Source organism: Ursus arctos, unplaced genomic scaffold (genome assembly GCF_023065955.2).
Source record: "Ursus arctos isolate Adak ecotype North America unplaced genomic scaffold, UrsArc2.0 scaffold_12, whole genome shotgun sequence".
NCBI lineage: Eukaryota > Metazoa > Chordata > Mammalia > Carnivora > Ursidae > Ursus > Ursus arctos.
In genome coordinates, this window is record NW_026622786.1 from 71,866,957 (window position 1) to 71,880,130 (window position 13,174).

At 55.8% G+C, this 13,174-nt stretch overlaps 1 protein-coding gene and 1 long non-coding RNA gene across 2 annotated transcripts in view; both read left to right on the forward strand.

Moving 5' to 3' along the window:
* Positions 1-477: 477 nt before the first annotated feature.
* LOC130543403 (uncharacterized) lies at positions 478-3,661 on the forward strand. Its single transcript, XR_008958717.1, has 3 exons — positions 478-673; positions 1,369-1,453; positions 2,808-3,661. It is a non-coding gene; the product is annotated as an uncharacterized LOC130543403 (long non-coding RNA).
* Positions 3,662-3,797: 136 nt separating this feature from the next.
* Positions 3,798-13,174, forward strand: part of SLC2A1 (solute carrier family 2 member 1) — a 28,458-nt gene continuing 19,081 nt past the window's right edge. The window contains exon 1 of the mRNA XM_026498327.4: positions 3,798-4,095. Coding sequence (XP_026354112.1) covers positions 4,078-4,095 — 18 coding nt within the window. The 5' untranslated portion in view covers positions 3,798-4,077. The remainder of the gene's footprint in view (positions 4,096-13,174) is intronic.

A 13,174-nucleotide genomic window follows, 5' to 3' on the forward strand; every position in this document is an offset into this window, starting at 1 on the left:
AGAAGGGAAGCTGAACAGTCCTTCAAGAGCAGGTGGTTTGAACAGGTGTGCTAATCAGAATGAAAATATCAAACACACAAAACCGTCCTGCTTGGCCCATCAGGCCTTCCTGGAGTCCAGCACCGCGTTTACCTGCAGCCTGGGAGGATTTGAGTTGCAAAACATCCTGAGGATTAAGGGCTCCCCCGTCCCAACCCAGGTCAGCCCCCCTTGCATCAGCGGCGTTGGCTGACTCAGCAAAGCTTCTTCTCCGGGACGCTTGCCTTTAAAGGCAAAAAAGAAAAAAAGAAGAAGAAGAAGAAAAAAAAAAAAAACCCTTTTCCCGGGTGCCTTACTCACTCCGGACTCGGGGAGCAGCTAGGACCGCCCAGCAGAGCTCCGCCCGAGCCCACGTGCGTGCTCCGAGGCACGCACCCCGCCGCCGCCGGGCCACCTGGCACCGCCCCTCCAATCCCCCGAGAGCCCTTACTCCGACTGGCTGGGGCTGGAACTGCTTGGAATCAGACCCAGAAAAAGTCCGAGTTCCTTCCAGAGCTAAAGGCAGCCTCCAGGGAACAAAGCTGCCAGTGTGAGCACAGCTTGGGGTTGAGGGGGAGTGAAGGGGGCCCTCGGTCCCTCCAAGCCCAGCACTAGGGCTCCGCAGCCTCCTCCCAGCCTTCTTTAAAGCCGCAGGGTAAGGGAGGCTTGAGGGGAGATTTCTCCCCGCCCTTCCCCTGCTCAGAAACCCTCCATGGCTCCCCGCTACCCACGGAATAAAGTCTTAACTCCTATAACCTGGCAATTGAGGGCCTTTATGGCCCCATCTCTTCAGCTGCTTTTGCTCAAATTCCCCGTAACTTCATCTCCTCTGTCTCTCAACTCCATCCACTGGGGCTGCTTTTCGGGGGCTCTGCGGCTCAGGCTGCACCTTCCTGCCCTGCTCCCCGCATTAGCTCCTCGTCTCTCCTCCCCCGTCTCCCAACCTTCCAGGCTCAGATGCCTTTTAGGCTTTCCCTGGTGTTCCCTCTCTGGTTGGAGTTAAATTCTGTTTCCCAGGACTCAGCCACCCCCAAAATAAACTAGCCCACCTGAGAATCTAACCTCTGATCCAGTGTTAATAGCTTCTCATGAATTTACCTCAAAACTGTAGCCTCTAGGGGGTCGTAAAACTTTTACAGAGGGACAACACCTAGAAATGGAATTTCAAGCAGATAATGGGGGTCTGTTTGGGCAGGTATGGTGCGGTGGGGCAAAAAGTAAAGCTGTTTTTCTGGTCATTCTGCTTTGTCTTCCAGTGCTGCCGTGACCAGAGGAGGGGCATTTGATTTGACATCATGAATTAGGACTGTTTATTTGGATAAACTTTTATACACATCCATTTTTCCTCAGGCCGATCCAGGAGGGAACTGTTATACCCATTTTACGAATGTGAGTCTTGAGGCTCAGAGAGACGGGATTTGCTCAGTGACGTTTGGTAAGTAAATAGCAGAGCTGGGACTCAGGAGTCTGAATCCGGGGGTCCACCCTCAGTCTCTGAATGTTGTCTAGAGATTCTTCCTTCCTTTCAGCAATTACTCTCTGCCTGTCTGCTGTCTTTACACATGTTCTTCCCTCTGCCAAGAATGGCCTTCCCTCTGAGCTACCTGGTGAACTCACATTCAGCCTTCTAAACCCTGCTCAGCATGCCCCTTCCCTTCCCTGGAGCTCTCTCTACTCCCTCTCCTTCCTCTATGGTACAAGTTCTCCTCCCATACACACACGTTCTTATCCCTGTACACTCCACTTGGTATTACTGCAGTCCATTGCCCCTCTTGCATCCTTTCCAGTTTGGGGGCTCCGTAAGGCTAGCAACAGATTCACATGCCTCTGACCCTGGGGAAGTGACCCACACAGGGCTGGCCTAAAGAAGGAAAGGGAGTCTGGTGGTGAGTGTGACCCATGGGCTGAGGGAGACAAACCCACAGCTGGGAAGAGGCATACACAACAGACTGGGCGTGCTTGGCAACAGGGAGCTATGGAGACTTTGAGCCGGGAAGTGGCAAAATCAAAAAGTTACTTAAGGAAAGATTGCAAGTGTTAGCAGGACGTAGGCAGGCTAGCTACTCATCTGATCATTCATCACTGCCTGCCTTCCCTCCTTCGCCCATGTGTCTACACCACGGACGCCATCCTCGAGGTGCCCCATCTGGGGGAAGACAGACAGGACCAGCAGCACACGGAGAAACACCAAAGGGTAAAGATAAAGATTCTCTCTTGGGGGACTCTGGGGCACTTCCCAGAAGTCCCACTGCAGAGGTCCTCTGTGCCATCAGAAGCACTATGGCACACGGAGGTGGAGGGAGTCAGGCAGAGGAAACCAGAGCAAACGTAGAGATGAAGAAACTGCTGGTGGGAGAGGTGAGGCCAAGAGCTTGTAAACTAACCAAGGGCCTGCTCCGTCTCGGGCAGCATCAGACATATGAGCCTGAGAGTGATGGTCGTGACTAGAGGAGGAGAGACCAGACCAGAGGAGTGGAGGCCCTGCAAACAGCAGGGGGAGAGGGAGGAGGGATGAGGTGGTACAGAGAGTGAAAGCAGCAGGGCTTAGTGGCCTCTGGTACCTGGGGGACAGGAGGAAGCCCCAAGCTTTGCAGGCTGAGCAGCTGGGAGACCACAGAAACAGAAGCCATGGGCAGACATGTGCAGGGAAGGGGCCTGCTCCATGCCCAGCCAGGGTGCCCCCTTGGCAACACTGGACACAGTCTGGACAGAGGAGTCCAGGAGTCATGTGGTCAGCTCGGCCTCCTCCTTTCCAACTGAAAGTAACCCCTCCCTGTCCCTCTCCACAGGGAAACGGATGTTCGGCCTAACCTCAGGACTTTGGACTTGGGGGTCCCTCCCTTCGCGGTGTCTCAAGTAAGACGCGGGTTTAGAAGAGCAAATAAGGTGAAAGGACTTGGTGTGTGTTCACAAGTGCTGAGTACTTCAAGGACTTATCTGGAAATTGTATCTCTCGTGACAGCACATGAGCCTGGAGGTGGTATTCATTCCGTTTCACTGGTAGTAAGACTGAGGCTCAAAGGCCAGCACGTTGCCTGGGATCGTGCTAGGACTGGTATACAATAGAGCTGGCTGAAACCCAAGGACTCCTGTATTCTTACCGTTCCTGTTTTCCACACTTACCTGTCGCCATAGATTCACAAGTAGTGTCAGGAGTAGAAGAGACTTCAAAAAGGAGGTGACAGGAAAGCCCAGGGAAGAGGTGGGTATGGATTTCCAGGCAGCCGGCCCAGACTGCGCTAAGGCAAGGCTTGGCTTGCGAACAGGAATGTCGGGGGTGGAAAGGGCTTAGGAGAAAATATGGGAGCGAGACCTCCTGTAGTTCGTCTCACCAATACTTCAATACCGCTTACCACGAAACAGACGCCGTTCCAAACACTTTATAAATATTAACGCACTTCATCTTCATAACAAACCCGTGAGGTGAGGTGGTACTGTTATCACCCTCAGTGTACCAAAGTTACCCAGTGGCGGAGGGAGGACTCCAGAGTCCTCTCTCTTAAGCGCTATCCCACGCCGCTCCCGATTTGCTGTACACCTCCACCATTTTGCTAGAGGTCGCTGAGGCTCAGAGAGGTGTGCACACTGGCTTCGCGTCACACAGCGAGCCCGCTTCCCCGGATTCGGGGCACGGGCAGCGGGAGAGACCCACAGCGAGAGCGAGGAGCGGGCAGGGCGCCTTCCAGGCCCCCCCCCCGGACCCCTCCCCCGGCCCCCTCCGCGCGGAGCCCCGCCCCGGACGTGCCCCAGGCCCCGCCCCCAGGCTCTGCCCACACACCCCCCACACACCGGCAGCGCCAGCCAATGGCCGGGGTCCTATAAACTCTACGGTCCGCGCGCTCAAGGCGAGAAGCTAGAGGTAGCCCGGGCTAGCGCGGAGGTCGTGGGCCGCGGGTCTTGGGAGCGAGCTCGCCAGGCAGCAGGAGGCCGGACGACCGAAAGCAGAGTCGCAGTCGGAGTCCCCGAACCGGAGCAGGAGCCTGAGCCGGAGAGCGCCGCCCGTCCGCCCGTCACCGCCCGCGCACCCGGCGCTGCCAGAGCCTCCGGCGCAGCGCGGCCATGGAGCCCAGCAGCAAGGTGAGCCGCGCGCCTGCCGGCCCTCCCCGCCCGGAACAAAGGCGCGGAGCCCTCCGACCCTCCGCCGGCGCGAGCCTCCCCCGCCGCCCCGCCGCGCTGTGCGCCCGGGGCGGGCGCCGCGCCTCTCTGAGCCTCCCGCCGGCGCCGGCCTGGAGCGCCGCGCTCTGCCGCAGCGGGGGGCGCGGGTGCGGATGGGCTCGGGATGTGGCGGGCGCAAGGGCGCCGCGTGCGTAGTTGGCGCCCGCACTGAGCATCCGGCTTCCTTCCGGGGGCGCCGCGCCGTCCACGCGGCCCGGTGGGGCCCGGGCACCCAGGGCCCGGGCGCGGCACGTCGCTCACGATCTCCCCGGCGGAGGCCCCGCGCCGACTCCTCCCGGGGCGGGGGAGGGGGCTCGAGCGCGGCGCCCATTGGCTGAGCGGGCCGAGCCCCCGGCCCGGCCCCGGCCCCGGCGCGCGGAGGCGGCAGGACCCGCCCCCACTCGGCCGGCTCCGAGCCGCTGCTCGGTTCTCCCGGGGGCCGCGCTCCGGCGCGCGGCCTCCTGTTTGGCGTTAGACGCGGCCTCGCGCCGTCTCCGCGCCAGCCCTCCGAGGTTCCGAAGCGGAGGGTACTTTTCTCCCGCCGGAGCGCCAACTCCAGGATGCCCGGCTCCCGGGCGGAGACGGAAAGCCGGCCTCTGAGGCCCTCCTTTCCGAGTAGTGCAGGCCCCAGAGCTTTGCCAAGTACCGAGGAGAGGTGCTCCGAGGTGGCACGTTTCCCTGCTCGGGCGGGGCTGGGCCGAAAGAGCTCCCGGGGGGCCGCCGCCGCGAGTCCCCGGGGGGGGGGTACCGGGAAGGTGCCCCAAGCAAGAGCAGATCGGGAGGAGGGCACGCCAGGGGTCCGGGTCTGGGGGTCCGGGGGACACTTCGCACTCTAGATGTGGTCTCTTCCCCTGGGGACAAACAACTACCTAGATAGGATCTCTGTCTTCATCCGTAGAGAGGCTTGTCCTGCAGGGGATCTTTGTGACTCCCAGAACGGTTCCTTTTCAACAAATATTTATCGATCCCCTCCTGTGTGCAGGGCATTGTTTCTCTCTTACCCTCCCTTTCCCCTTGTGAAGAATATTTTAAAGTGAGTTTTTTTCTTTGAAGCGCTCCCTCTCGAATTTTCCCAGCTCCTTGGCAGGGGAGGCGCAGGGGTCCCCCCCACCCTCCTTTTAAAACCTGGAATGTGGGGTAGGACTGAACTGTGCACTGCCCTTCCTTTGGGCCACGGAGGTGACCAGTGGGACCGAGCGGGGTCTGGCCTGGCCAGAGTGGCGCCTGACTCACGCCAGGCGGTCCTCTCAGCGGGAGAAAAGTTTCCCTCATACCTGTTGAATCCAGATAACTTGTTTCACCCCACCCTGACCCTTGGGCTTGAGGTGAGACCCTGAGCCGCACACCCGACAGTCATCGGTGAATCATTATCCTGGCATATGGACGTAACAAAACAAAAATAAAACAAGTGATTCTAGCTAGTGGTAAGGGCTAGAGACCCTTGCTGTTTTATCTCAGGGCTCTGACAGGCGACTTCATCTCTCTGGGCCTCAGTTTCCCTGTCTGTAAAAAAGAATGACTTTTTTTTTTTTTTTTTTTAACTTCTTCAAGAGTAAGAACGGTCCTGTTTGGCAGGACCTGGGTGTTTCTTTGTTGAGTGGCTAAGTGAATATTCTGAGCAGACAGAAAAATGTAGGAGACAACCGCTTACAGTTTACCAGGCTCTTGGCTAAAATGCCACTGTTACTGACCCTCCATGTAGCCCTACTGGTTCACAGGCCTGGAGCTCAGAGAAGAGAGGTAACTTTCCTGAAGCCACACAGCTAGTCAGTGGTGGGGTTGGATTTGAACCCAGGCCAGTCAAAAAGGGCTGTCAGTATCCTTTCACCACACCCTTTCTTGAATTGGGGGCCAACGGGAGAGTTTGCCTAAACTCAAAGGCTGCCCTTGTACGAGCTGGTTCTAAATGCTGTAGCCGGTGGGTGTTTTCATGCAGCACCTTCCAAACTTAGGACTGTCTGCCCATCAGTAAATAACTTTGGAGCCCCTCCTTCTCAGTGGTTTTATCTGTATTTACAAATTCATGTGTATACACTGTTATGCTATTAAATTATATGCCTACATACGATAGAAATTTTAAAAAGAGACACAGATAACAGTTATGGTTAAAAACTTTTTTTGCTAAACCCTCTCTGGGTCATTGGTATACATTCTGGAATAAAGCCTTTCCCTTTGGAGACTGCGGATTTGATCAGCAAGCACAGCCCTTTTGTGAAGGACGTTAGACCGAGGCCTGGCGAGATTATGTCCCTTGCCTGAGATCTTTCAGCCAGGTGTGTCTGACTCTAAAGTTTGTTCTCTCTCTCTCAATTTTTTTTAAAGATTAAAAAAAAAATGTTTTTTTAACGTAACCTCACAGGAACACGGGGCTCCAACTCACAACCCCGGATCAAGAGTTGTACGCTCTACCGACTGAGCCAGCCGGGTGCCCCTGACGTTCTTTCTGCTGTGTTCCCCTTCATCTCTTACGCACTGAGAATAGACTCAACCGACTTCCCTGTGATCTGTCGTGTCCTCTGCACACTGTGCTGAGTTTAAGTAGGAAGTGGGGGACAGGTTGAATGCCTCCCCTCCCAGCTAAAGGTTTGCTCATGCCCCCTCCGGGGCAACAGGTGAGGTGAGCCCTGCCCTAGGACCTCTCACCCAGCCCTTTGGGAAGAATTCCTGGCCAGTCCCTTGTGGCGCCCAGGGCCTCTGCGGGGCCTCTGCGGGGCCTCTGCGGGGCCTCTGCGGGGTCTCTTCCTTCTCTGTCTTCCAGATAAAGGAGAAATCAGAGATCTGCAAGGCTCCTCAGCCCTCAGTGGTAGGAAGAGCATAGACTTTTAAAGTCTCGAGGATGTGGTTTCGAATTCCAGTTTAGTTCAGTTGCCTCTTCTGCAGAGGGATGTCATTTTCATGATTAGAGTGTAAGAATTCAGAAAGAAATGGATCCGTCCCCATAGGTGCTCCATAAATGCTCCTTGCTTCTCTGGACTCCCGCAGTCCATTGCACTTACCTGAGTCCCAGGTGACTGTACCTGGGTTGTGGCCTCTATCCAGAAGTTTGGCATTCTGACAGTGGGAGCTTTTGGGGAGCCCGGGGATGCCCAAGCCATGAGTGCCGGTCAGTGGAGTCAGTCGTGAAAGATCCCACCGGCCAGTTCTTCTGCAGCAGGGGTTTGTTGGGAAGCCAGTTGGCGGAGCTCGCGGCTGGGTGGGAGGGCCGGGCTCGGACCTGGGTCCGCTAATGTGGCTGCCCTGCCTCCCTGTGAGGGAGATACGAGCCACAGTGACATTACTGTCCGATGAGAAATGACTTTCCCAAGGTCACACACTGAGCCTCCTACTGCAAAACATGCTGCCAGCCTCTCTGGGATGACATAAGAAGATCAAGGAAAGTTAGAGCAGGAAGGGACTTTCCATCGCATGGCCCAGCCCTCTGTTTGATAGATGGGGAAAGTGGGGCCCACGAAGGAAAGACGCTTGTCCAAGATAAGGCTGTCACAAAGAATTGGAGATGTTCCTGAGTATTAAAAAAAAAAAAAAAGATGATTTTTCCACCCCCTGTCCAGTGTGCCCCCTTCCACTCAGCCCAGATGAGCAGGAATTCCCACACTACAGGACTTCAGGCTGCTTCTGGGTGCAGTCGGAGTCGAAATGTGGGATTAGACATAACTTGACAACTGAAGTCCTTCTGAGAATGGAAACAAAACATGTCCTCAGGAAACTATGACCTTGGGCAAGTGACTTTCCTCAGAGCCGTGGAGCTGGAAGCCTGCTACCCATGGCAGGTATGCTGAGACTGGCCAAGTTCCCCACCTCAAGGTGGTGGCTCTTTAGGTGGGAAGGCCCTTCGTATGGCCACTTTACATGCACGGACAGTGTAAACATCTCCATTATGATCCTTGTCCCCTGCTGAGCCTTTCGGGGACCCAACCCTACTTGGCCCAGCGCTGGGTCAGTCCCAAATCCCCCGTAATCAGCTTGTGACTTCAGGGAGCTCAGCTATACCCAGTCCCTCCTGGTCACGGGGTGTCAGGGCCTAGAGCTCCTCTCTGGCTCTGAGGGTACCGGCATCCAGTTCCCCCTCCCCTGGAGCTGGCAGAGCTGGAGAGGCCTAGAACAAAGGGGGAAGTGTGCAGCATTGGCTTGGGACCTGCAGCCTCACCCTTCCCCCGCCTCACTCCTGGGCACACAGGTGACAAAGCCACTCAGTTCGATAACTGGCGTCCCCTGGATGGTGGAGGCTGAGAAGGCTCCTGGTTGGCCTCGTGGGCTCAGAGAGGCTGTGACCAGGCTGGCAGGCCCAGGCCTGGCCACCAAAACAAACCTCTGATTGTTACCTCCCTCCGTGGGAGGGGTGGAGGGGAGCCCGAGGCTCTGCCATCTAGCCACCAAGCCAGGAAGGCCTAAGCTAATGCGTAAGCGGTGGGGTTTTATAAGAACTGAGCAGGGCTCCCAGGCCTTGAACTTGGGACAGGATGGGGGCAGAGTTCACCCACTCTAAGACCTCGGCACCAACATCTTGCTGGCTTTGGCCTCTCCAGGGCCTCGGCACCCTGGAAGGGGAGAGACCTCTTGCCAGACCCAGCTTATGGAACCTTTGGCCACTGAGGCCTCTGCTGGACAGGATGTGTCCCCAGATCGCCTATCCCAGAGCCGGCCTCCCACTGGTATTTGGGAGTGGGCAGGAAGGGGAGCCAGCAGAAACAGCTCCACCATTTGACCTCAGGGAAGCCACACCTTCTGTTGAAGCCTGTTTCCTCCCCTGCGGTGGGGATAATATCTACCTCTCGGGGTCAGGTCGTAGATGCTTTGAAAATTGCAGAAATGAGGGGCGCCTGGATGGCTCAGTTGGTTTAAGTGTCTGCCTCGGGCTCAGGTCATGATCCCGGGGTCCTGGGGTCTCTGCACAGGGAGCCTGCTTCTCCCTCTCCCTCTGCCGTGCCCCCCCCCCCCCCCCGCTGTGCTTTCTGGCTCGCTCTCTCTGGCAAATAAATAAATAAAATCTTGAAAAAAAATTATGGAAATGATGGAGTCAACTATCGAGAGGCATGCAAAGTAAAAGAATAAGCGTCTTCTCCCGGTTGTGATGGTTCGGTGTTTCTCCTCACAGACCTCTTTTTGGGCATGTGTGTATGTGCGTGCCTATAAATGGATCACACTTTCTACATGGTTCTGTGTGCCCTGCACAACCCCTCCTGTTCACCCCCATCCCCGAGAGGTCGGTATGTACAGATGTATTTGCTCTGCACATACAGGCAAGTGCCATTTATACAAGTTCATTTTCTCCCCCTTCCTTACACCAAACAGACGTCTGACACGTTGTTCTTGCTTTTTCCCTGAACAGTCCGCCCTGGCACTCACTTCATACCAAGGACATACAGATGTGTTGCATTCTTTCCAACAGCTGCACGATATTCCATTACAGGCGCGGCCCACTGTGATTAAGATACAGCACCCCCATCACTTTCTTTCTTCATACCACGTGCCACCTGATGTATTTTAGGTTTTACTTTCTGCCCTCCGACCCCCAACTAAAGTATTACGTTTCAAGAAGGCAGGGGTTTGGTTTGGTTTCTTGCCGAATGCCCACTGACTAGAATAGCACTGGGGACAAGCATTCAGGTATTATCTTTCTTTAGTAACGTATTATTAGGAACCCTCTCTTGTGGAGAAAAAGAGGTCTGGAGGGAGTGGGCTTTCTCCAGGTCACACAAGTGCGGGGAGCTGGGACTTAAACTTGTCTACCGACAGGGACCTCTGCGTATTCCCATGGCCTGACCTGGTGAGTTACATCAGGGTCGAATTGGTGCCCATCTCACCCCTTGAATGGGTACCTGTTGGGGTGTCCGCTTTTCCAGATGTGTGGGACCCGCACACAGCCCTGGGAGCCACTTGTTTGCTCTAGTGTTCCGTTTTAGGACAGGCACCTTTTTGGTTATTTAGAGAGGGTCTGCTTTTACCTGGAAGGCTTTGAAACTCCTGTGCAGTTCATGGGCTAGGTTTGCACAGAGCAGTTCTTTTTTTTTTTTTTTTTAAGATTTTATTTGTTTGAGAGAGAGCATAAGCAGGGGGAGCAGCAGGCAGAGGGAGAGGGAGAAGCAGGCTCCCATCGCCACCTGCCCCACCCCCCCGCCCCAGGAACAGGGAGCCTGATGCGGGGCTGGATCCCAGGACCCCGAGATCGTGACCTGAGCCGAAGGCAGAAGCTTAATGGATTGAGCCTCCCAGGTGCCCCAACAGAGAGCAGTTCCGAGGACCTAGGGCTTCAAGCAGAAGCTGACAGACTCTCTGCTCTGTGGTCCCTGTGTGTCATTGTAGTGTAAAAGCAGCTATAAACAGTATATAAATCAGTGAATGTGACTGTGTTCCAATAATCTGTTATTCGTGGTCACCGACATTTGAGTTTGGTGTCATTTTTATGTATCACAAAATATTAGTCTTTTTTTTTTTTTTTTTTCTTTTCCAGCCACTTAAAAATGGAAACTCTGCTTGTAGCTGGCAGGCTGGATGTGGCCAACAGGCCCTAGTTCGCCAGCCCTGGCTTAGAGCAAGACCCACCCAAGTGGCCGGAGGTTTCTGAGCTCCGGCCTGGGCTATCCTGGCTCAGACTGGGCAAGGCCCCAAAAGTTGCTAGAACAGAATTTGACCTACATAGAAAGCACCAGGTAGGAACCCTGCTTCCTTCGGGGGGCCAGTGCCTGGAGGCAAGGGGGAGGGCATGAGCAGGAAGGGCGTGGGATTTGGCCTCAGAGGCCTCCTACCAGAAGCATCACAGAAGCAGAGGACCTTCTCTTATCCACTTTTTCTTTCCCAACGTCCCGTTTTCTCATCTGCCAAGTGGGAGCAGTCTCTCCCCCGGCGTGTGTTCATAGTGGTGGAATCAGGATGCAGAAGCAGCCCGTGGCTTGGTGGGTGCTGCGGGGACTGATAAATGCAGCGGCTCCCTCCTCTCCTCTCTGCCTGCAAGATTGATGAGTGCCTTCTGCCCCCGGGGCCACTGTGGGGTGCACGGGAGGCTCAGCCATGCAGAAGTCCTGACATCCCTGGAAAGCTCGAGGGGAAGGCCTCCAAAGGAGTAAATGCCTGAGGTCACCTGAAGGTTAGGCTTTGAGGGGTGACCCATCACTCTTCTTTTTGAAAAGACTTGGCAGGATGGAAGGGGTCAGAGGGTAAACTGCCAGTCAAGGAATCCAGAGAACGGGAGTCGCAGCCCTGGCTTTTGTTTGCGGACGATCCTGGGAGTCCGCCCTCTGACCTGAGGCTCCCCATCTGTCACACGAGACTGTTACAGCAATTCTGCCATTTCTTGGGCTGCTTTCTTTTCTAATGCCCAGAATTTTGTTCAAATGAGATTTTTTGGGGGAAAAAACCATACAGAAAATAAATCAAAAGGGAGCGCTTGTGGATTCCATACTCCCTGCCTCATCCCCCCCGTCCTCCCTAGAACTTGGGGACCAAGCCGTTAGAAAGCCCAGGTCCTGCGCTTCCGCGCCCATCAGGAAACCATGCGAGAAGCTGCAGGAGGAGGATGGGATGGGAGCAGTGTCTGGATCGTGCCAACACCGGGACCCTCCTCCTGCAGGGAATGCCCTGCCTCCAAATGGCAGTAGCCACGTGCCCTCCCTCTGCCAATATTGACCAAGGGCCTGCTGCAGGCCAAGCCCAAGGCTGGAGCATGGTGCTGTGGAAGGGCACATGGGCATGGGTCAAAGGGCCACAGTGCTTAGCAAGTTATGCGACACAGCCAGTGTGCCATCTGGCATCCCAGTGTGTGGGAGGAGAGGTCCCGAGGCTGACACCTCATCAGCGGCTTCCCGGGAGAGGGAGGACCCTCGCATTGGGATAGGGCTGATGGGGTGGGGGTGGGGCTGTGAGGTCCTCCTCTGTGCTGGCCCCTGAGCCTGGGCACTTGCTGAACTGAGAGGCCTATGGCACTCCTAGGAGAGCCTAGATTTGAACTCGGGTCTGCCTCATTTCAGAGATCTTTCTTCTCAAGTCCTGGGAGTTGGGAGTTACTGTTAGCCTGTTTCTGCCTCTCAGAGCTGGTGTTCTAGTACCCATCAGGGGTTCGATCAGTGGCCGAGGTAAAACCTGTTAGGATGAGCACTGTTCTGGCCAAATGGATACCCATAGAACTTGTTTTGCCTGAAAGCTAAATTCAGAAGTGGTTTGTTTCACACTTGTTCGGTACTGCGCCCTACCCTGGGCACTCTGGCCGCAGAGCTGGGTAAGACTCAGGCCCCATTCTTGGAGGGAGTTCCCAGACTGGTGGGTGAACAGCGATGGGTATTCTCAACTGCTAGAAGCCAGAGCTGCAGACTGCAGAGGACACAGCCAGCACAAAACCCTGCAAGAGGGTGGGGTGTTCTCGAAGGGAGCCTCAGCCCCAGGTTGGTCACAGGCGGGCGACCAGGGTGGGCTCCCGGGAGTCACAGATACCAGATTCCACGTTGCTCCTCCACTCTTAAAGACGGCTTCACGAGAGAGCCACAGCTGTGGGTTCGGTACCCTTCTCGGGTTGTCACCAAGTAGTCCCATCAGCTCGACGCCTAAATAAACATGTGGAGTGAATGGATTTCATCGTGGCACTTCAGAGCAGGTGGGGGCAGAGGGTGCCATGGTGGCCCAATGGAGAGTGACTTCCCATCCTTCCTGGGTGCAGCAAATGTTTGTCAGGTGAACCCTGCAGGCTCCATGATGGCCACAGATACCAACGTGACAGCGAGTGTTTAGGGAAGGAACTCTGATCCCCATTTCCTGTGTGAGGAAACTGAAGCCAGAGGCCTCCACGTGTCCCAGCTGCCAAGTGAAGGGAAGTAGTTCTCTGTCTTTCAGCCTGGGTCTCCTGATTCTCAGTACAGCCCAGCTCCAGCTGGGTATGGGGGGGGTGCCGTGCCTCCAAAGGAGGGGACTCCCCCCCGCCCCCCCCCCCGCCCCGCCTCTAGCATCCAGCTGCACTGAGCACTCCCTGTTTAATCCGGCGGAAGCAGGCCCCTCTTCTTCCCCCTGCACGTAC